The 18333-nt window shown below is 39.7% G+C and overlaps 2 protein-coding genes across 2 annotated transcripts; one reads left to right on the top strand and one right to left on the bottom strand.

Annotated features, from left to right (window-relative positions):
* Positions 1-1742: 1742 nt before the first annotated feature.
* Positions 1743-10775, bottom strand: armc1 (armadillo repeat containing 1). The gene is made up of 7 exons (XM_004546660.3): positions 10543-10775; positions 9360-9565; positions 8754-8845; positions 5626-5818; positions 4991-5107; positions 4552-4626; positions 1743-3959 (listed from the first exon to the last, which is right to left on the bottom strand). The coding sequence occupies exons 2-7, from the start codon at positions 9519-9521 to the stop codon at positions 3768-3770; spliced, it is 831 nt and encodes a 276-aa protein (XP_004546717.1). The 5' UTR covers positions 9522-9565; positions 10543-10775; the 3' UTR covers positions 1743-3767.
* Positions 10776-11002: 227 nt separating this feature from the next.
* mtfr1 (mitochondrial fission regulator 1) lies at positions 11003-17651 on the top strand. Its single transcript, XM_004546661.5, has 8 exons — positions 11003-11156; positions 11768-11874; positions 12034-12132; positions 12807-12940; positions 13051-13286; positions 13502-13745; positions 15251-15431; positions 16435-17651. The coding sequence occupies exons 2-8, from the start codon at positions 11839-11841 to the stop codon at positions 16480-16482; spliced, it is 978 nt and encodes a 325-aa protein (XP_004546718.2). The 5' UTR covers positions 11003-11156; positions 11768-11838; the 3' UTR covers positions 16483-17651.
* Positions 17652-18333: the final 682 nt, after the last annotated feature.

Genomic DNA, 18333 nt, shown 5'->3' with positions numbered 1-18333 from the left:
CCCTTCATCAGACCCCTCTTCCCTGCTTGCAGATTAACCATGCAAATACACACAGGTGGGAGGGTGATACCGACAAAACATTTATGCACATTTATGCAACTGGGCTGATATGAGGGAAGGAGTGCGCACAAGACAGGCTGATTGGGTTTTATCTGATGGGGGAGATTAGAAAGGAGGGAATTGGAAGAAGAAGAGAAAAAAACCTAAAGGAGAGTGAATTATCTAAAGCTTTAATTGGAAAATGAGAGGTGAGTGCCGCCCATTTTCTCTGGAGGATATCAAAGCATATCTCCTTATATTAAAGAGAAAAAAACTAAGAGTGGTAAGGTCATTGTTAGACAAGCATATCAGCTCTTGGAAAAAAAAAAAAAGTAAAGCTGAAAATGGCTTATCATTAGCACTAAGGGCACTGAAGAGAAAGGTGTGCACTTAACTACAAAAAAACAACCTTATGGCTGCATTAGTTACGTTAGCCTCGCAGATATTAGACCGAGGTGAATAAAGCGCATTAATGGCTGCGGTCTCTTAATGGTCATGATGATTCTTGCTCAGGTTCAAACCTACCAGATGGAAAGGGAGTTTCAGCAATGGCTTTCAATAATCATCTTAGGTCATCTAATTACAAACAACGTTTTCATCAGGTGATGAGATTTATACTCGGGACCACTCACTTTCTTGTTTGTCGTCTTCCCCAGGCTGCTGTCTCTCTCTAGTGGTGATGCGTGAGAAATAGGGACTTGTAGGCCTTTCATAACAAAAGTCTACCATCCTGTGAACTGCTGTCTGCATAAAATACAAGAGATTCGCTTTTGAAATAATCAGGGTAACATGCCGAACTGTTGCCTCTATTAAAATAGTGAGAATGTGCAAGCTTTTAATGTGCTCAGAAAAAAGCTCCAACTCACATTTGTACAAATGTCTCAATTTTAATATCCTCATAATGGGGAAGAAACAACAGCTAGTTAAGTAGTCAGCGAAGGCAGGAAGGTTATTTGTTCATAAACAAGTCTGACCTCCTTTAAAATCAGCCACATTAAGTATTTGTTTCTCTTTTTTTGGCTAATATATTGATTTGCTTTCTGTTCTTCACTACCATACTGTTTGTTTGCCTGTCAAAGATCATACCTGAATAACAAAGTCAAATAATGCTGAATTTACAAGCTGTGTTAATACTGGTTTTTATCATTTCATTTCACATTTCTTTCATTTTCAGGATATTTTCCAATAAAAAAAACAAAGCATTAGTATAAATTATAGCCTCAGAAGACTAAAGTTTTCTGTCAACATTAACATAAAAATGTTATTTTAGGTCACTGTTCATCCAGATGATACAGCAGATAAGTGAAGGCCTTCTCTACAGCTTGGCACAGCATTTCATTGGAGGCTCAGCAGTAGCCACATCAGCAGTAGTAGCAGCAGCAGCAGTGGCTTCAGGGCCTCCAGCTGGGGTTGGCTGCTGCCTCTGCCTGCCTACCAGCACTGAGGCTTTTTTGGGGGGGGGGGGGGGGGGGGGGGGGGTAGAGTTGTGGGCAGGATTGCCCTGGGGCACGTCGCTCATGCACCAGTAAAGAAAACTGAAATTCTGTGCTAGGAATGCTTGCTGCCCTAAGCGATTTGATTTCACAAAGTGAGGTCTGGAGCGCTGGTGTGAGCACTGCACATGGCAAGAAGAGGAGTGCAGATGATAGGTCAACGAAATCTGTTACAAAATGAATAAATAAATAAAAACTCAGCAGACAAAATTTGATTTGTACCTTTATCATTATTTGCATTGACAGTGTGGGGAATTCTACATTTTTAAGATCTGCATACATTATACTACATCTGCTGACAGTGGATGTCTGTACACATGAAGTTACATGTCTGAGGACTCAGTGGTTCTCTGTCAACCGTACAGCTGTGGCAACTCTAAAATTAAAAAGAATTTACACTTCGATCAACACATACGGACAATTCTGAACATTGTTCAAGTATTTCTTCCCAGTATGAGCCCAGACAGAAAACGTTAGAACAAAACCGCACATGGAGGTTTGTGAAAACGGACACGTTAATGATGCGACTTTAATACTGCTCACAAGTCTTGTTTTTTAGCTCACACCTTCTTGTTCAAAAATGTTGATTTTTAGGCTGTTGTTGAACTACATTAAACACATAAGTGATTATTGCTTTTCCAGAGGGTTTACGGTTCATCAGTTGAGGTTATTCAGTTCGAATCCTTGCCGTTCATCTCTTTGCCACCTACGCTCCATCAAAAGAATAAAAGACAGGATGCTCGAATATATCAAAACAGAGTGATTTAGTTTTAAGGGTTAATTTCTCTTTTAAAGCTCACTAAGAGGATTAGTGTTAACCGTCTGAACCTCATAATCCAACTTAAAACCATTATTACTAAAACTCAAAAAATCCTTCACATGTATCGGATTTTAGGGAATCAGTCGCCATTTACAACACATACATAACCATACCTTTCTTACACTACTGCTCCTATGCCAGCGTTACTAAATCCTCTATATGGATGTGTGTGTGTGTGTGTGTGTGTGTGTGTGTGTGTGTGTGTGTGTGTGTGTGTGTGTGCGCGCGCGCGCATGTTTTGTTGAGCATGCACCAGCATGATCCTTGCTTTAAGGACACTGCTGGCTAAACTGAAAACTAACCTTATCATCAGGAGCCGCTAAAATACTGTAAAAAATGTCAGTGGAAGTACAGGTAACACTGGAAGCATTTGACAAACACACAGCTAATGGGTTTGTCTTCACCGTGCTGATACACGGTTCCACTAAAAGCTGAAAGCAAACGTAGCCTAAAGTCGACAGTCACTGCAGGGCTCGCGGTTGAACACTCCTTCTGATTAGAAGACCAGAAAAGTCCTGGTTTCAGACACAAACAAAGACATCGAGGGCTTGTTCGTTAATCAGCCAACAGGCCGGTTAGTTGTTCCTCCAGAGTGCAATGCAGTCTAATACATCTGAGTCAATGTGTCCTCTTGCTGGTGTCTATTTACTATTTCTACTGAAGTGACGTCCCTTAGTGGGCAGAAAGCCGGGGGAGGGGGCAGCTGCTGCCAGCAAACAACAAACATTAAACATGCTCGGAGCTCTCAAATAGTTTGAATGAGTGATGAATAAATAATAATTAGAGTGAAATGTCAAAGAAGGCACACACAATAACCAAGGAGGTCAGCATCAGGCAAATTGGCACAGAAGTGTAAAAACATGCTTTAAAAACAAAAGAAAAATGGAGGGAGAGGCAGAAATTACATTATTAGGAAATTACAGGATAAAAATATGAAAAATATGTGTTAATGGGACTATGACTGGAATTAGACATCAGGGGGAAAAAAATCATGCACAAAAAAAGAGATCACTATTTTCAAGATACACAAAAATCGCCTCAAAAAATTAAAATAAACCTGCTGCAACCCAGTCGACGCAGCGAGACACACTCCCAGAAAGCTATTTGGTTTCATTCAGTCCTCTGGCTATGTCTTTTAATTACATATGCAGCTAGTATATAGTTGTGCACATACAGCCAGTAGTGGGACGTGTAGCTCGTAATAGATGTACGCAAATTATTGCAGGCTTCACCTGACAGTCCAGCTCTTGCTGCACACGTGTGGCTGGGCTCTATGTGCTTTGGAGCTGGGAGTCTAGACTAGTGTAGGGCTGTGAGGCAGGCTGGAGCCTGGAAGGAGGCTGAGAGATGCTAAGTCTGCAGCTGGATGGTACCTTTGACAAAATAGGGAACAAAGAGCAGATCACGCGAAGCTGTCACCAGTAGAAAGAGCGTGACAGGAAGTTGGCAGCCGTACTGAGCCAGCCCATGCCGTCAGTGATAGATCCTACACGTGTGACAGCTTTGTCCTGCTCCTGGGAGGGACTCTCGTCCTCAGGCAGGTAGTCTGGGATGTCTGTGTTTTCCTCGACCACCACCGCTGAATCCTCCTGGAATGGCACCACCAGCTGCACACAGTCAGGGGTGGGAATCAAAAAAGTGAATAAAGTGCTTTTTTAAGCAAATACATAAGATTAGGTGGGTTAGCATAAAGCTCAACTGTTTGGCAACAGAGTCTAAAACCACAGTTTAGGTTCAAATACAGCAGTGAGACAGGTCTGACCCCTGCTGGCTGCACGGTAAACTGCTACTTTCTTGTAATTACTAAAGCAATAATCACTCAAAATATTTATAGGGTAATAGCTTATTTTTTATAGAGTTGGTAAATTTATGCTCTTTGAATGTGGGCCACTGAAGAATGGGGACTATTTGCTGTAAAAGGTGCAACAAGGACTAGTCATGTCTTTGGCAAAAAGCAAACTAGCCTACAGGCTGAGGCAGAGATGTGACTAGCTAATCATGTCAGTGTGAATAAGTCTCAGCCACAGGCAGGGGGATAGACTCCCTGTACACAGATAAACACAACATACATCGAGCACACTGACCTATCAGCTGGAGGCTTCAAGGGGGAAATCAGTTTTATATAAAGGAGTTTAATGTAAACAGTGCGAGTCTAACATTGCTTTGATTCCCACATCTAAGCACTCCGGTCCTCTTTACCTCTCCTCCATCCTCTGTCTTCACCACCTGCTGAGCCATCAGTACTTTGGTGGAGTTAATGGCCGTTCCCAACGCCTAGGAGAAGAAAATGCATTTCATTTCAAAAACAGTATGCAACGTGATGATACTACTGGGTCAGCTAACCTGTGCACAAGTGCATCTGGTACCAGTATCAACATGAAATATTTGCCATCCAACAAATGTGATTACTTATATGTGACTTGTTAAGATATGTTCTGATTTAATATGCTAGGAATGACAACTATTTTATATTTAAAATACCAATTTTAAAAACCACTTCCAAGACTGTTAATGATAAAACACGAATCATCCATAAATTAATACATGCTTTCCAAATGAAACTGGTATTAGCCTTAAAGTCAAAATATGTGTCCCTGAACTCTAAAAGAGATTTTCTGTGTCCGGACAGACATTTTACCTCAGCTTTAAGGTCAGAGCGGATCCTGACCACACATCTCTTAACAGCCATCTGGAAGGTAAAACTAATGACTCCTCGAATCTTTAGCAAGGCCTCCTCACACAGGCTCCTTCGAGTCTGAAAGCAGGAAGGGACACAGTGACCATTAGGAACAGAAAGAAGAAGAAATTCTCTCTTAGATATACATTTATAAGCTTGAAAATGTGATTTTGTTCAATTTTAACTAAATATTTTAATGATAAAATAATAAACTGCTATTTAAAACTCACTTTTGGGAAACAAATTATAGATTTTTAGTCTCTAGCTTCAACAGCGTTGTGTGTTTCTGCTAAGGAGACAGAAGCAGCCCATCAGAGGCCGTCTGTCTGCTGTAATGTAATCGGGCTAGGTGAAAGCTTCCTGGGGAGCAGCATTCAGCTTCAGGCTCAATGTCCTGCTGTTCAGAGGCTGACATTTACAACCTGACCCCTCTGCCCTCTTATCATGTGCCAGATAGACACCCTTATGATGTTTGGCAAACACTGTGATTATGGCAGCAGCAAACATGAGACTCTTGTGCACTGTGGACATTTGGTATGTGTCTGGACCTGACAGAAGCCTGACGATACGCTGTGTTAAGACTTCAATGGACTTACAGAATCGTCCAGTCCATCGATGTGCAGCACGACAGTTTTGGCCCTCTTGTTGTTGGAGCCCAGGAAGAAATGGGCTTTGCGCCGGCAGGAGGCGGCAGCTGCCTCGGCCTTCTCAGCCTCTTCTTTACCAGCTGACTGCAAAATCTCATAGATCTCTGAGGCCAGCAGTTTGGTCTCCCCAGGTGAGGTGCTCCTTCAGTGACAAAAAGTACATGTACAGATGAGTTACTAGCCCACCTGTGAAGTTTTTGTCAAAAAATTCCCAAGTGCATTTTAATAGTGCAAAAAGGATTTCCAACATAGTTTCCAATTATATTAATTTTAGAAAGCATAAATTATTTCTATTTTCTTTAAATTACCAGGTTCATTATTATTACCTACCTAAAAAACTGAGCTTTGTTTTGTTTTAGCCATAGCACTCAAGACTCAAAGCGTATAAAATCAAGGTAAATGTTGCCAGCTCAGAATTGAGAAAAGAATTGTTGACACTCAAAAAGCAGGAGACAGACACGTTGAGTGAGAAGCGTCTATTAACCCCAGAACAACTGTCAAGACATTAGTAAATGACTTCGCCAAGTTAGGAATTTTAGTCTTAAAGGAGACAATCACTAGAAACCTGCACAGCAATGGACTGCGAGGTTGTAGACCAACAAAAATGCCAATACTGCAAAATAGAGACCTGACTTACTAAGGATAACCAGGAAAAAGATTATATATATTGGAAGCACATACGTTACTCAGAAGAGATGAAACTGAAGCTCTTGGCTAAAGAGATCCTGCTCATGTTTGAAGAAGGGAGAGGCATACAACCCAAAGAACACCATCCCCACACATTAAATTGCTGTGGTAGAAGTATGCTGTGGGGATGTTTCATTGTGACTGGAGCTGTGAATCTCATCAAGATGGAAGGAATTATGAGGAAAGAAGGATATGGGAAGATTTTAACAGAAAACCTCAAGCAGTCAGCAGCAAAATGGCTCAGTGCCGTCGCTTCCGACACAACAAGAACCCAAAGCATACGTCGCCCCTGGTAAAGACCCACCTCCAGAAGACCAAACTGAATGTTGTTGACTGGCCTGCAAACAGTTTTGACTTGAATACCACTGAAAATCTGTGGAGTGAACTAAAGACCAAAGTCAGTGCAAGGAGACCATCAAAGAACCGTGAAATGTTGTTGATGTCCAAGCAAGTGGTCAGCGTCACCCAGCAGAGCAGAGCTGAAACTACCTGATAAGTCTCTGGATGTCTTTTTAAGTACATCTGTACTGAAAATAAAGGTGCAAAAGATGAAGTAATTCTGATGCAAAGAATAAATCAGCTAATTTAGGCTTGTGAAAATGACAATTAACGTGAATGAAAGTAGAAACGGTATTGCCAAAGCCTGCATGACTCTGTAGGAAGTGTGAACTGACTCATAAAACTGAAATTAATTAAGAGCTGCAACAGACAGAAATCTAGAGAATTAAACATTTGAAAGTAAGTAGCCCCTTGCAGGTATCCAAATTCGGTATGAAAGCCTCTAACAAGCAAAGTATATACGGTGGGTTTCATGCACTGCTTAATAATCATCACATCAAGATCTATGTGTAGCTGAAGTCTTTCATTACATGTTTGATGTTTTTAATAGTCTGAGTCTAAAGTCCACTAATAACAGTCAGATAGAAATATGCTGAAGTCACTAGTTGTTATTGTTTTTTTGGTTTTTTTTTTTTTGGTAATGCCAAAACTATGTTACGCAGGTTTAATTCTAAGCTTTGTAAGCATCCCCATTGTCCTGATTCTGGAAATTAACAGGCACCCACATTCACAGGAAGCCTTTAAAGGTAACTCCTCTTTGCATCGCTCTATTCCAAAATTGTTTGTGCAGCTATTTAGTGCAACTAAAGACAATGTTGCCATTATAGACACAACAACTGAAACACAAGTTAATTATGCCTATTCTGCACTGCCGTCAGATTTGCTACTGTCCATTTTGCAAAAATCTCACAGCAAAGCATAATATTTCACGGGCAGCAGCTTTTTGCAAGAAATTCATGTGAGGTCAGGAGCCATTGTTGTGCCAGAATTTATATTTTATGAGGGATCCTGGGTTACTCCCGCAGGCTATATTGCTTCATGTGTCACCAAGTCATCACTCCTTCCATATTAACCGCATATGACATTAGCTGTCTGGCACTGCCACCCTCTGGGAGCCTGACGGTCCACAGAGCTGTGCCACACATTCCTAACGCAGCTCTGCAGAAGCCTTCCAGCAAACAAAACACTCTTATGAGTAAATTCATTAAATATACTTAATACTTAATAATAATCACTGAAGAAAATGAGGCTACCTGAGAGCTTAATGACTTAAGGGTTTAAAAATCACATTCACACCCGTTTTGTACAACAATGCTAGACACTTCCCTTTAGCCATGTGTTCCCACTCTGTCCAGCTACGATCGACCTCCACTCAAAGTCAGCATGACTGGGCTGTAAGCTCAGAACCTTGCTGCTGTTCCTGCAGGGCTACTGTTCATGCCAACACCTACAAGCTGGAGTGACTGGCTTACTTTACGGTTAGCATGAGCTATTGCCACAGGTGCTTCTAGACACTCAATCAGATAAAAGCAGTTGTCTCTCTTAAAAATGACATGTTTATGATCATGTTTTTAAAAGCAGATCTCATTATATGCAATGTTCTTCTAAAGCTTTTAAAGGACAGTCAACACAAAAAATTAAAATTACCATGTCTGCAAGATATTCTACTTACTGCAAAACAAAACAAGTGCTAATATACGCCTACATCAATTAGCACATGCACAAAGAGAACTTTCAGAGATGACAAAATGGATTTAAATCTGTAACGTGCAAAACTGCATTTTAAGCCTTTGTCACCCTATTCTAGTTCAACTTTCATCACACATTCATCCTGACATGGCAAACAGAAGGACATCAGCCTGCCTGGAAAATTCTGCAGCGTGGCAAACACTGTCCATGCAAAACAATTAAAAAAAAAAAAAAACATGTTAAAGGTTTCATGTAAAGAAAATGCACTGTGAGCATGTGTGTCCGTGCTCTGTGTTTGCATGTGTGTGTGTGTGTGTGTGTGTGTGTGTGTGTGTGTGTGTGTGATGGGAACATGGACTTGCTTCTGCATGACATTCTGCAAACTCAGCATCATGCCCAGTTCGCCCTTCATCTTCTCTCTGTTGGCTCGACATTCTGCCAGGTAGCGCACGGCCTGCAAGGACAAGGGCAGCTGTTATCTATTTGGCCATAAAAGCTGAAAGACGCTTTGTGATATTAAAAGAAAGAAAAAGAAAAAAAGGCACGACTTTAAAAGGGGCATGCATGTGCAAACATTAAATGTTACATAACCGATATAAATACAAATGTACTGCCTTTGTGTTTACCGGGTAACCGAAAAAAGTAGTTATATAAAGCCACTTCAAATGTGTGCACACAATGTGAACGAATGGCTATAGAGGAAGTCGTGAAGGGTGGCTATGTAAAGCATAGTGTTTACACCACATCAAACAGCAGATGTCCCTATTGTGCAGTGTTTCCAAATATGGACCTTTTTTCTTTTTTTCTTTGATATTGCGCCATGTGCAAGCTTGTGACTGAATGTTACACACAGGTGGAAAACATGCCCTTTAAACTGTCACTGAAACCTGTTCTGACACTGCAGGACAGCAGGGGAGGTTTTCCCTTACAAACCAAGTGCTTTGTGTTTTATGTGACCACATACTTACCAATAGTGCAGAATAGACAACCTGTGGATTTGGATGGTCCAAAAAGAGGATAAGACCTGGCAGACAGCCTTGGTCTTCTACTATGGCTCTTCGGTTCAAGGGGTCTGCGGCAAGATCCCGCAACTGGTTCACCACAGTCAGTGCATCCATCTCTGCACTCATGGTGCTTCTTGTCTCGATGCCACACACATTAAAACAGTCTCTTCCTAAAATAAAACGATAGAATATTTTAGAAAGCGTATGTTGAACAACTCAGAGAAGCAGCTAATTTTAGTTTTTAAAAGACCTTTTCTAATTGAAATCTAATTTTCACATCTTTTACAATTTGGTAACATGCTCAAAGATATTCGGTTTGGGATCATTTAAAGCCAAGCTCAAAGCAGTGAATGTTGTTGACAGTGTGGCCTTGCACTAGACTAACTCTCTGAATAATTTCTTGCCCATTAACTAGGGAGGGACCTTAGATCATGTGATTCTTCTGTTGTTGCACAGAGAACAACAAAAAACATTTGGTGATGCTCTTTCCAGACTTGCAGCTAAAAACATCTATATTACACAGGTAAACGAACAATCTATTAATTTGGACCTATAATATAATTTTATATATATCACTTTAATTTTTATTAGCTTTATTGAATGTATTCATTTTGCTAGTCATATTTCGTTGATCTCTTCGTTCACGTTTTTATTTTAAAGTGTATAAAAGTCTATACAGCTTTATTTTTTTGCATCCAAGTCACTTGTAAATATTTATAACTTGATGTCTTTAGAAAACAAAGTTGGGCTGATTGTAAATCTTACAACGTTTAAACTAACTTGCTGCAAACCTATGTTAATGGTACAATTTCTAATAATGTTATGCGTTGGCGGCAAGTTCTAACTACTAAACACTATATCAGCAATAATATGTGTAAAACGTACAGTGCAATCTGACTGAGAAGTGGATTATAACTACACAGCTAGACATGTATGATAGTTGTCATACTATCTGAAGATCGAGTAGTTTAGCGTTGTATGAGGCACTTGAACCAGTACTTTAATTTGCGCTAACCCAAATACAGATGCTCCTTTCAGTGAAAAGACACTTTCTACGACCCCTAACCTCACCTCAAATCACGCCCTGTGAGACGGTCCGGGCTATGCTAGCTAGGCTAGCAGGCATTACTTGACAATTGGAGCATACCTTCCTGTCAGTTTTCGTGGAAACCAAGAGACAATTCCCCGTGACTTCGGCTACGACGGATTCAAAGACTGCGCAACCACAAAAATCCTACGTTACAAACAGCTAACCCCAAAACAAGAGAAACGAAATTATTTCAGTAACGCCAGGCCTGCGCCTCTATCTCCCCTTTGCCTGTTTAGCTAGCAGCTGTGCACTGCACTGTGTTTGTGTTTTGTGGCGAGCAAATGGGGTACAGCTGTTTCTTCATAAAGGACATCCCATTTTTCCACCAGGATCCCAACAGTTTAACTGTGACATAGCTCCGTCGGGAAATGTAGGGAACTATAACGAACGTCCACATATTTGCTAGCATGTGGTTGGATGGTCTAGTAGAATGGACTGTCGTGATAGCAAATCACGAGACAGATATGTTTTAGAGTTCAATGCTAATTGGTGACTTTCTTTGCCAATCAATTATAATAACCAATCGTGAGGTTAATCTACGTAATCGTTTTTTTCAATTGGCTCAAAATGCATTCCATAGGTCCTACTATGTTAGCCACTATCTGCTGTCCATGTCCGTCGTGTTGACAAGGTGGAAAAATTGAGAAAGTTATTCTACAAGCGCAAGTCCGGTAAGTTGGAATGGAAGTAAGGCACATACTGATCTTTGGATGTGAATACAATATAAAACACGTGGTGATAACTGTCTCGGGTAAGTTATAAATTATTATAAATGTGTGTTTCTAGGTCAAATCCTTATAAAATTCATCGGATTGTATTAGCTAGCCAGCTGCTATCATTAGCCGGTTAGCATAAATGCCCGCTAAAGTTGAGACTCACTCATTTAGCTTAATCATACACTCTATAAAAACGTTGGTCTGTGTTAAGCTCAGAGCGCTTGTTCCCACGCTTATCCTGTTTCGGTAATAAGAGAAGGAAAATTTGTGGCTTATTAATGTTATATAGAAAGGGAAACATATAAATATTCATATCAGTGAGGATTTACAATGTAAGAGCAGCCAAATTGCAAAAAGAAAAAACACATTGTAAATTTTAGGGAAAAAAAGAAGATCGTTTCTAATTTTTAACATAGCAGAGATTTATTTATTTTTTGTTCCAGAGCATCTTAACGCTGTTATACTGTAGATCCACAAAGTTCTTCCAGTGCGGTTGTTGGTTTAAAGTGTTGTGTTTGATGGTGGTTGAAACTGACTTTCTCACTCTTGTTTTGTATTTCTTCTAGATGACTGGTTGGTGATGATGATGTTGATGTTGGCACGTGTGCCAGTGTACCCTTGAAACGCACCGACAAGAATGAGCAAAGAGTATGCAAGGATGGAAATGGACCTGGTATGTGAAAAATTAGATTAAACACAGATATTTGTTGTTAGTCAGGTGACGGTTCCACATTGACTGAGCTGTATTTAGTTGAATAATAACTTGGCTGTACCCAGTTAAGTTATTATTCAATTGCTTTGAATTGAATTATTATTGCTTTTTCTGTTTCAGGCTTTTGGATCAGTGAAGCCTTATGGGTCCTCGAGAAGTATTGTGAGGAGAATTGGTACAAGTCTCCCGATTAAACCCTGTCCCAGGGTAAATTTTCAGGTGAGGCCAAGTTACTCTCATTAGAGCTTTTTAGTTTTGTCTTATTTAAGGCAAATTAGAATTGAAAGTTTTTTTTCTTTTTCTTTTAAGACAATGACATGTTGTCTCTCTTATGAGTCATTCCTTTCTCTTCATCTGTTTTCACGCACGTCTCTCCTACCTGCTGGAGTCACTGCCATGTGACAAAATCACATGTCCTCTTCAACTTTTGTTTACCTCTGCTCATCTGACTGTTTTCATTTTAGAACCATAAACAGTTTGGGTGAAGGGATATTTGATTACCGCTCGAACACTGACTTTAACCTTTAAGAATTTGATTACCATTTTAAAAATGTTAAAAACTGGCTCGCTGTTCTTCACTTTCCTTCAACTCTGTGCTTTTCTCTTCTTTTCTTCTGTCTCCAGCTACCCTCCGTAGCTATGAGGAATGCAGTATGTCTGCTGTAGGTCAGTTGGTTCAGCAACCTTCAACAACCTTGAGCTGACTAATTCCTACTGAGCTACCTGAACCTTTGATTAACAATGTGTAGATGCTTTTCCTCTAAACTAACCTTATTTTTACTGAATGATTTTCTAACATTAGTTGTTGTATGTGTGCTTGGTGTGCTATCATCAGGCTTTTTTTTTTTTTTTTCCCCTCTAAGCATTTTTTTTAAATCCTCCTCCTCTGATAGCTTTATCCATACCATGATGAAGCTGGTGTCTTGATTGGCAGCAGGAGGCAGAACTGCCTGGTGGCCACTCTGGCTGATGTTGCATGGATCGACAGGGATGAGGATGATGAAGACGACTACTTTAGCAGGCCGAGGTAAGACTATAGTCTGTAGAAAGATATCTCTGAATCAGGCTGAAGACTTAAGCGCTTGTAAAGAGTTACTAGAAGCAGACAGTTTTATTTCAAATCTGCAATGGAAACAGGTCGGGGATCCCACCAGGACTCATGTTTCGAGCCCAGCGGCCTCACCCTCGCAGAAGTCGCCTAAACCGCCAGAACTCTCTACCCAGTATGCATCATGGAGCTTTGGATTCACAGGCGTCAGCTGCTGCCAACAACGAAGCCATTCAGAAGATCAGTGCGCTGGAGACTGAGCTTGCAAAACTCAGGGCTCAAATTGCACAAATTGTTCTGGCTCAAGAAAAGAGTGCACAGCCAGGTACTGCTTAACAATTCTGTTACAAATTTTTTTTAAATTGTATTTAAATTTTTTGCAACATACTAAATGACTGTATAGTCTCTTATTTTTCTCTTCATATTTAACTGTAATAATGGAAATGTCCCTCTAGATGGCAGCAGAGTGTCACATGGCGTATACTCTATTTTCTTTCTTTTTTTCCTCTTTCTTTTGTGTTACATTTGCTACTACCACAGGGGCACCTCCTCCCCCTCTACCCTGTGGCAACCTGCCACCTCCCCCACCACCTCCACCACCTCCCCCTCTTCCACCCCCACCCGCAAGTCTGCAGCGGACATTTTCGGCCATTGAACTAATAAAAGAGCGTAGAGGGAAGAAGACATGCGGCCAGACAGTTTTGGAGTCAAGACCTGCCGAAATCCCCAGCATGCTCGATGTCCTAAAGGACATGAACAAAGTCAAGCTGCGATCAGTGAAAAGGTAGGCCTCTGCTTAAGACATGAATGAGATACATTTGGAAGTGATGAAAAGTGGCCAGTGAAGTGTTTCTGAGGTGTTTGAAATCTCATTAGTGAATGCAAGTGCTAAGGGCCTTTCACACCAGACGCACAAAATCCAGGCGTATCTTTTGTGCATTAAAAATATTGTTCGGATTCACCTTTTGTTAATGCAACAGTTCACACCGGCAATATAATTTCACTTTTCTCATTTAGAAAACTTGATTTATTTATTTTGTTTGTTTTTACAGTTGTTTTCTGAGGACAAATTTTCTGCAAAAAACGGTGTGTGTGTGTGTGTGTGTGTGTGTGTGTGTGTGTGTGTGTGTGTGTGTGTGTGTGTGTGTGTGTGTGTGTGTGTGTGTGTGTGTGTGTGTGTGTGTGTGTGTGTGTGTGTGAGAGACACGTGAAGTTCGGATCCATAAAATTTGGAATTTCCTGTCATTTTTATGCATTGCGCTCAGTGTGTAACGGCTTTTAGAGTCTGACACAAAGACATTCATCTGAATCTGACACCTCCTTGCTAAGTATAAGCTAATTCAAGATGAATCTCCATTAAGTCATTGACTTCATGCATTACTTCAAATTCAACTTCATGTTATCAGACACATAGTGTCGTCTTCTGTTTTATTAAGCCGCTGCTACTCAAGATTTTTTTATCACGCTACATTCCTATGTAGTGCCAGAGCTACTGCATGCCCATATTACAGTATTGTGTGCTTTGGTCAGGCTGTTGGAAAACTGATATGTGTAATCACATTGAGAAAAGTTAAAAAAGAAAAAAAAATAGGGGTGGTAGATGTTGTTTGCCAAAAAATGGGTCATTTTTGCCCGTTGCTAGGTGGTTGCTAGGCATGTAGTGGCTAGGCTATTGTAGTGAAATTAAAACAATGGGATGCTTTCCTCAGGTGTTTTTAGGTGCATAAAGGCTAAAAACACGTCACTGTTGCTAGGCGGTTTCCAGGCTTCATAATACAGAAAGCATAATTCAACTAATTCAATCAAATTAGATGATGTTATCATGAAAATAATGCAAGGTGTTGTAGGGCCGTAAACGTTAAGATCCTCTTAGCATGTTGCTAGGCAACGTGATGACGTTCTCATTGTACTATAGTGATAGTAGCGCCCATGTTTATATGTTCCCTATTTCATCCTAGATCAGTGGACTAATCTTGATGAGGTTTTGCATAAACATTGCCTAGAGCACCTGTGTGACGTACACAAATATTTTATACAAATCCCACAGTCGTACATATTTGTGCATTTGAGAGTTCAGTTGAGGACCGAACGGAATGTCCCACTGTAGAGCAGAGTGGAATGTCAGATGAGAACGATATGGCACAATAAAATGTATGATGGCGTACCTGTCTGCCAGGTTTGCTTGTTGATAATTTTTGGAGGAGTTCACAGAGAAAGAATCAAACACTCAGTGATTTGGTGCGTTACAGTAACATTGGTAAATGCCCCATCACCTGTGTGTGTTTACAGTCGTCTGGTAGAAGATGATGCCAAAACAAAGTCCAAGGAGCCGGCAGATGCTGCATCTCTCATCGCCGAAGCCTTGAAGCGCAAGTTTGCTCATCGTCATCGAAACGACAGTGAACGAGATGACACGGAAGAATTCAAAATTCCTGTCATAGAAGCGAAGCCTCAAAAAGAAACCATTCCGGTGAGAAATGTTGATGTATTATAAGGAGGCTTATATTAATTGAAAAAAACAAAACAAACAAAAAAACAACTTTTATTATCGAGAATAAGTGAACTCAACACCCCAGATGGTCTGTTACTCAGAACCATGCATGAAGTTGTTCTTCAGAACAGTTTGTAAAAGGCCTGCCTTGTCAGAGAATATTTGGCAGGTGTTTGGATGAACCATCTATCACAGGCTGACGTCAGTAAATCAAATCTGTAAATTACAGAACAGAGTGGTGAGGAGAAAACAAATCTCAGAAAACGTGTAACTCGCTGTGGAGTTCTCAAAGTTTTGTATTTTGGAATTAGCTTTTAACTTTTTGTTTTTAAATGAGTTCAGTTGTGTCCACAGTGGGTTTGCTTGTTATTTTCACTGTTAGTCTTTTGAAATGTTACTGTATTTGGCAACTATGTTTTCCAAGTTGACAAAATCACATCATTTTTTTTTTTTTTTTTTTTGTTTAGAATTTTTCTCATTTTTATTTTAGTAAATTGCGATTTAAAAAAAAAATAAAAATTATATTCAGTTTTAGTCTTTAGTTTACTTTCAGTTAACTATGATAATGTTTACCAGCCTGTGTAGTTAGCGTGTTGGAAAACCACTCCTGCTGTTTTTATAAGTATGAATGGAAAAAAAAAGTTTCATCAAACCTGAAACATCCTTTAACTTCAACCATACTGACCTGATGTTTCTCTAAAGGATGCTGATCGGTCAACACTAATTGGTTCAGCTACAAGTGAACAATTTGAAGCAGAACCACAAGCTGATTTTTATAAAAGGGCAAAAAAAACTTAGCGGTTTACAAAAAAGATGAGTAAAATATTTAAAACTCCGTGTTTGTAGATGTCAGTTCAGATGGCACAGATATAATTTTTAAGAAGCATTTCAGGATCTTAATTCATTCTTTTGTCATGCAGTTGTTTAAGTGCTCTGCAGATTTCTCATGCACTTAATTCTGCTGTGTTCTGTTTTTCCACAGTTTGGGCAGCACATGTTGAAAGCAACTGGAAAAAGAAAGTTGGTCTGAACAGACAATGTAAGCCTAAGGTCCAGATGTTCTGTAGATGCATTGAAATTCCTTTTTATCTAATCTGTTTCTTTGGAAGGACAAGGGATTTTTGCCGGAATACGACCTCAAGTCTCACCAGTCATCCTGACTGATTTTGCACTTTTCTAACTTATATTAACCTCTTTCTTTTAAAGACGTTTTATTGTAATTTGTTGTCGTTGAACTGAAGGTCTTAATTTTTGTGTTCAGTCTGTCTCGAGTGAAAGTTGATTTTATTATTGAAACTTTGGGTTTTGTTAAACCTGCGCCTCAGCAGGGCTGATCAGCTTCCTATCTTTTAAGGCTGCATAAAAGCTGAAGAGTTCATAGAAAAGGAAGATTTTATGACTTGTGCACTTTGTTGCCTGACGTTTAGACTACTTTATGATTAGGATCTGTTTATATTTTGGTTTAAGTGAATAATTTAGTTTTTAACACTTAATTATGGCTTAGATTCGTCTCAGTGTAAATTAATGTGTTATCAGTCAGGTTTCAGTGACGCTGGATAATATTTCATCTTCTTCCCAAGTTGCCAGTTTTGCTTTTAGCTGGTTCACAATTATGCATATGTTTTTCTGTGTGATTCGCCTTTAAGAACCAAAGATATTTCACTGAAGCCCTTCAGGATTTTGCCTTTCAATACCAAATTTTGCATTTCATGTCCCTTTTTTTTGTCTTTTTGAAATTAACTGCTGCTGGATACTTAAAGGTACTGGGACACATGCAGCGTTTTGTTTCTACCTCTGCTAGGAAACACTCTCGTAGATTCAAAGTTCAGCAACAACACTAAAGAAACACTACGCTGACACGATACTGCGAAGCTCTGTATTGACAGCATGTTTTAACAAATGTACCCAAAGTCATTAGTATTGCATAAATCCTGCTTTCGTGTAGAGGTTCATCACATTTCCAAGTCTGGATTGGATTCAGAGGCATTCGAGGTTTTTAGGAAGTGTTTTGTTTAATTAAGGAATGCACATTGTTACTATTTGTGACTATTATATATGCCATGTAATTGCTGCTGAACATCAGCTGGATTGTCTTTCATGGGGAAAGTGGAGTGGATACGTCAGTAGTAATTGTTTTTGTTGAAGTTGTCTTACATAAAAGTTAATTTATCAAACTAATAAATAAAATGTCTATCCTGACCTGTTTTGTTGTCATTTTTGCTGAAGTTGTGAGTTGAAGAAATTCTATGATGTTTTGGTCATTTTGAGGTTTTTATCTGAAAATCCATCATTGTGTGATTTCAGATTAAATAATAGACTTAAAACAAACAGTCAACCTGGAAACCGACTGAACATTTTATAAACCTATTATTGTTCAGCTGCTTAACAAATATCTAATCAGCTGTTCACATGGACGAAACCACAAAATCCCATTTACTTCCTCTAAAACTTGCATCTCTGCATGCAGTGTACCCTTAAACAGCCTGCCCTTCTATAAATTTCAGCTTCCATTCAAACTGTTTTTGATGTAACTTATAGGTAATTTTTACATGCATTTTACATATTTAACTGATATTGCGCACTCACTAACCGCTTCAGTAGAAAAACCTGTTCAACTTCTTGCTAATGCAAATCTACAGAAAAGCCAAACACCTGCCAAAAATTTAGTGCACTCGTAGAGATAGGCGAGATGACCTGCTGAAGTTCAGAATGAGGAAGAAAGATGATATAAATTATTTGTAATATGGCACGACTGAAACTGCTGATCCACTGGGATTTTCTCACAAAGCCATCTCTAGGGTTTAGAATGAATGGTTAGAAAATAAGGAAATATCTATCAGCAGTTGTCAGAGGAGAATGTGCAGACTGCTGCAAGCTGATA

The sequence above is a fragment of the Maylandia zebra genome, linkage group LG9, assembly GCF_041146795.1.
Source record: "Maylandia zebra isolate NMK-2024a linkage group LG9, Mzebra_GT3a, whole genome shotgun sequence".
Lineage (NCBI taxonomy): Eukaryota > Metazoa > Chordata > Actinopteri > Cichliformes > Cichlidae > Maylandia > Maylandia zebra.
The sequence above is the reverse complement of the archived record's forward strand: the minus strand, read 5'-3'. Positions and strand labels throughout refer to the sequence as shown.

What these genes read in the sequence shown, in the direction of transcription:
- armc1 (XM_004546660.3), bottom strand. Translation starts at nt 9,521, where the DNA reads ATGAGTGCAGAGATGGATGCACTGACTGTGGTGAACCAGTTGCGGGAT. An exon ending in TTGTCTATTCTGCACTATTG is followed by an intron (nt 8,846 to 9,359) that starts GTAAGTATGTGG and finishes TTGTCCTTGCAG; the next exon opens with GCCGTGCGCTACCTGGCAGA. An exon ending in TCGATGGACTGGACGATTCT is followed by an intron (nt 5,108 to 5,625) that starts GTAAGTCCATTG and finishes TCCTGCTTTCAG; the next exon opens with ACTCGAAGGAGCCTGTGTGA.
- mtfr1 (XM_004546661.5), top strand. Translation starts at nt 11,839, where the DNA reads ATGAGCAAAGAGTATGCAAGGATGGAAATGGACCTG. An exon ending in GTCCCAGGGTAAATTTTCAG is followed by an intron (nt 12,133 to 12,806) that starts GTGAGGCCAAGT and finishes CTCCTCTGATAG; the next exon opens with CTTTATCCATACCATGATGA. An exon ending in GACTACTTTAGCAGGCCGAG is followed by an intron (nt 12,941 to 13,050) that starts GTAAGACTATAG and finishes CAATGGAAACAG; the next exon opens with GTCGGGGATCCCACCAGGAC.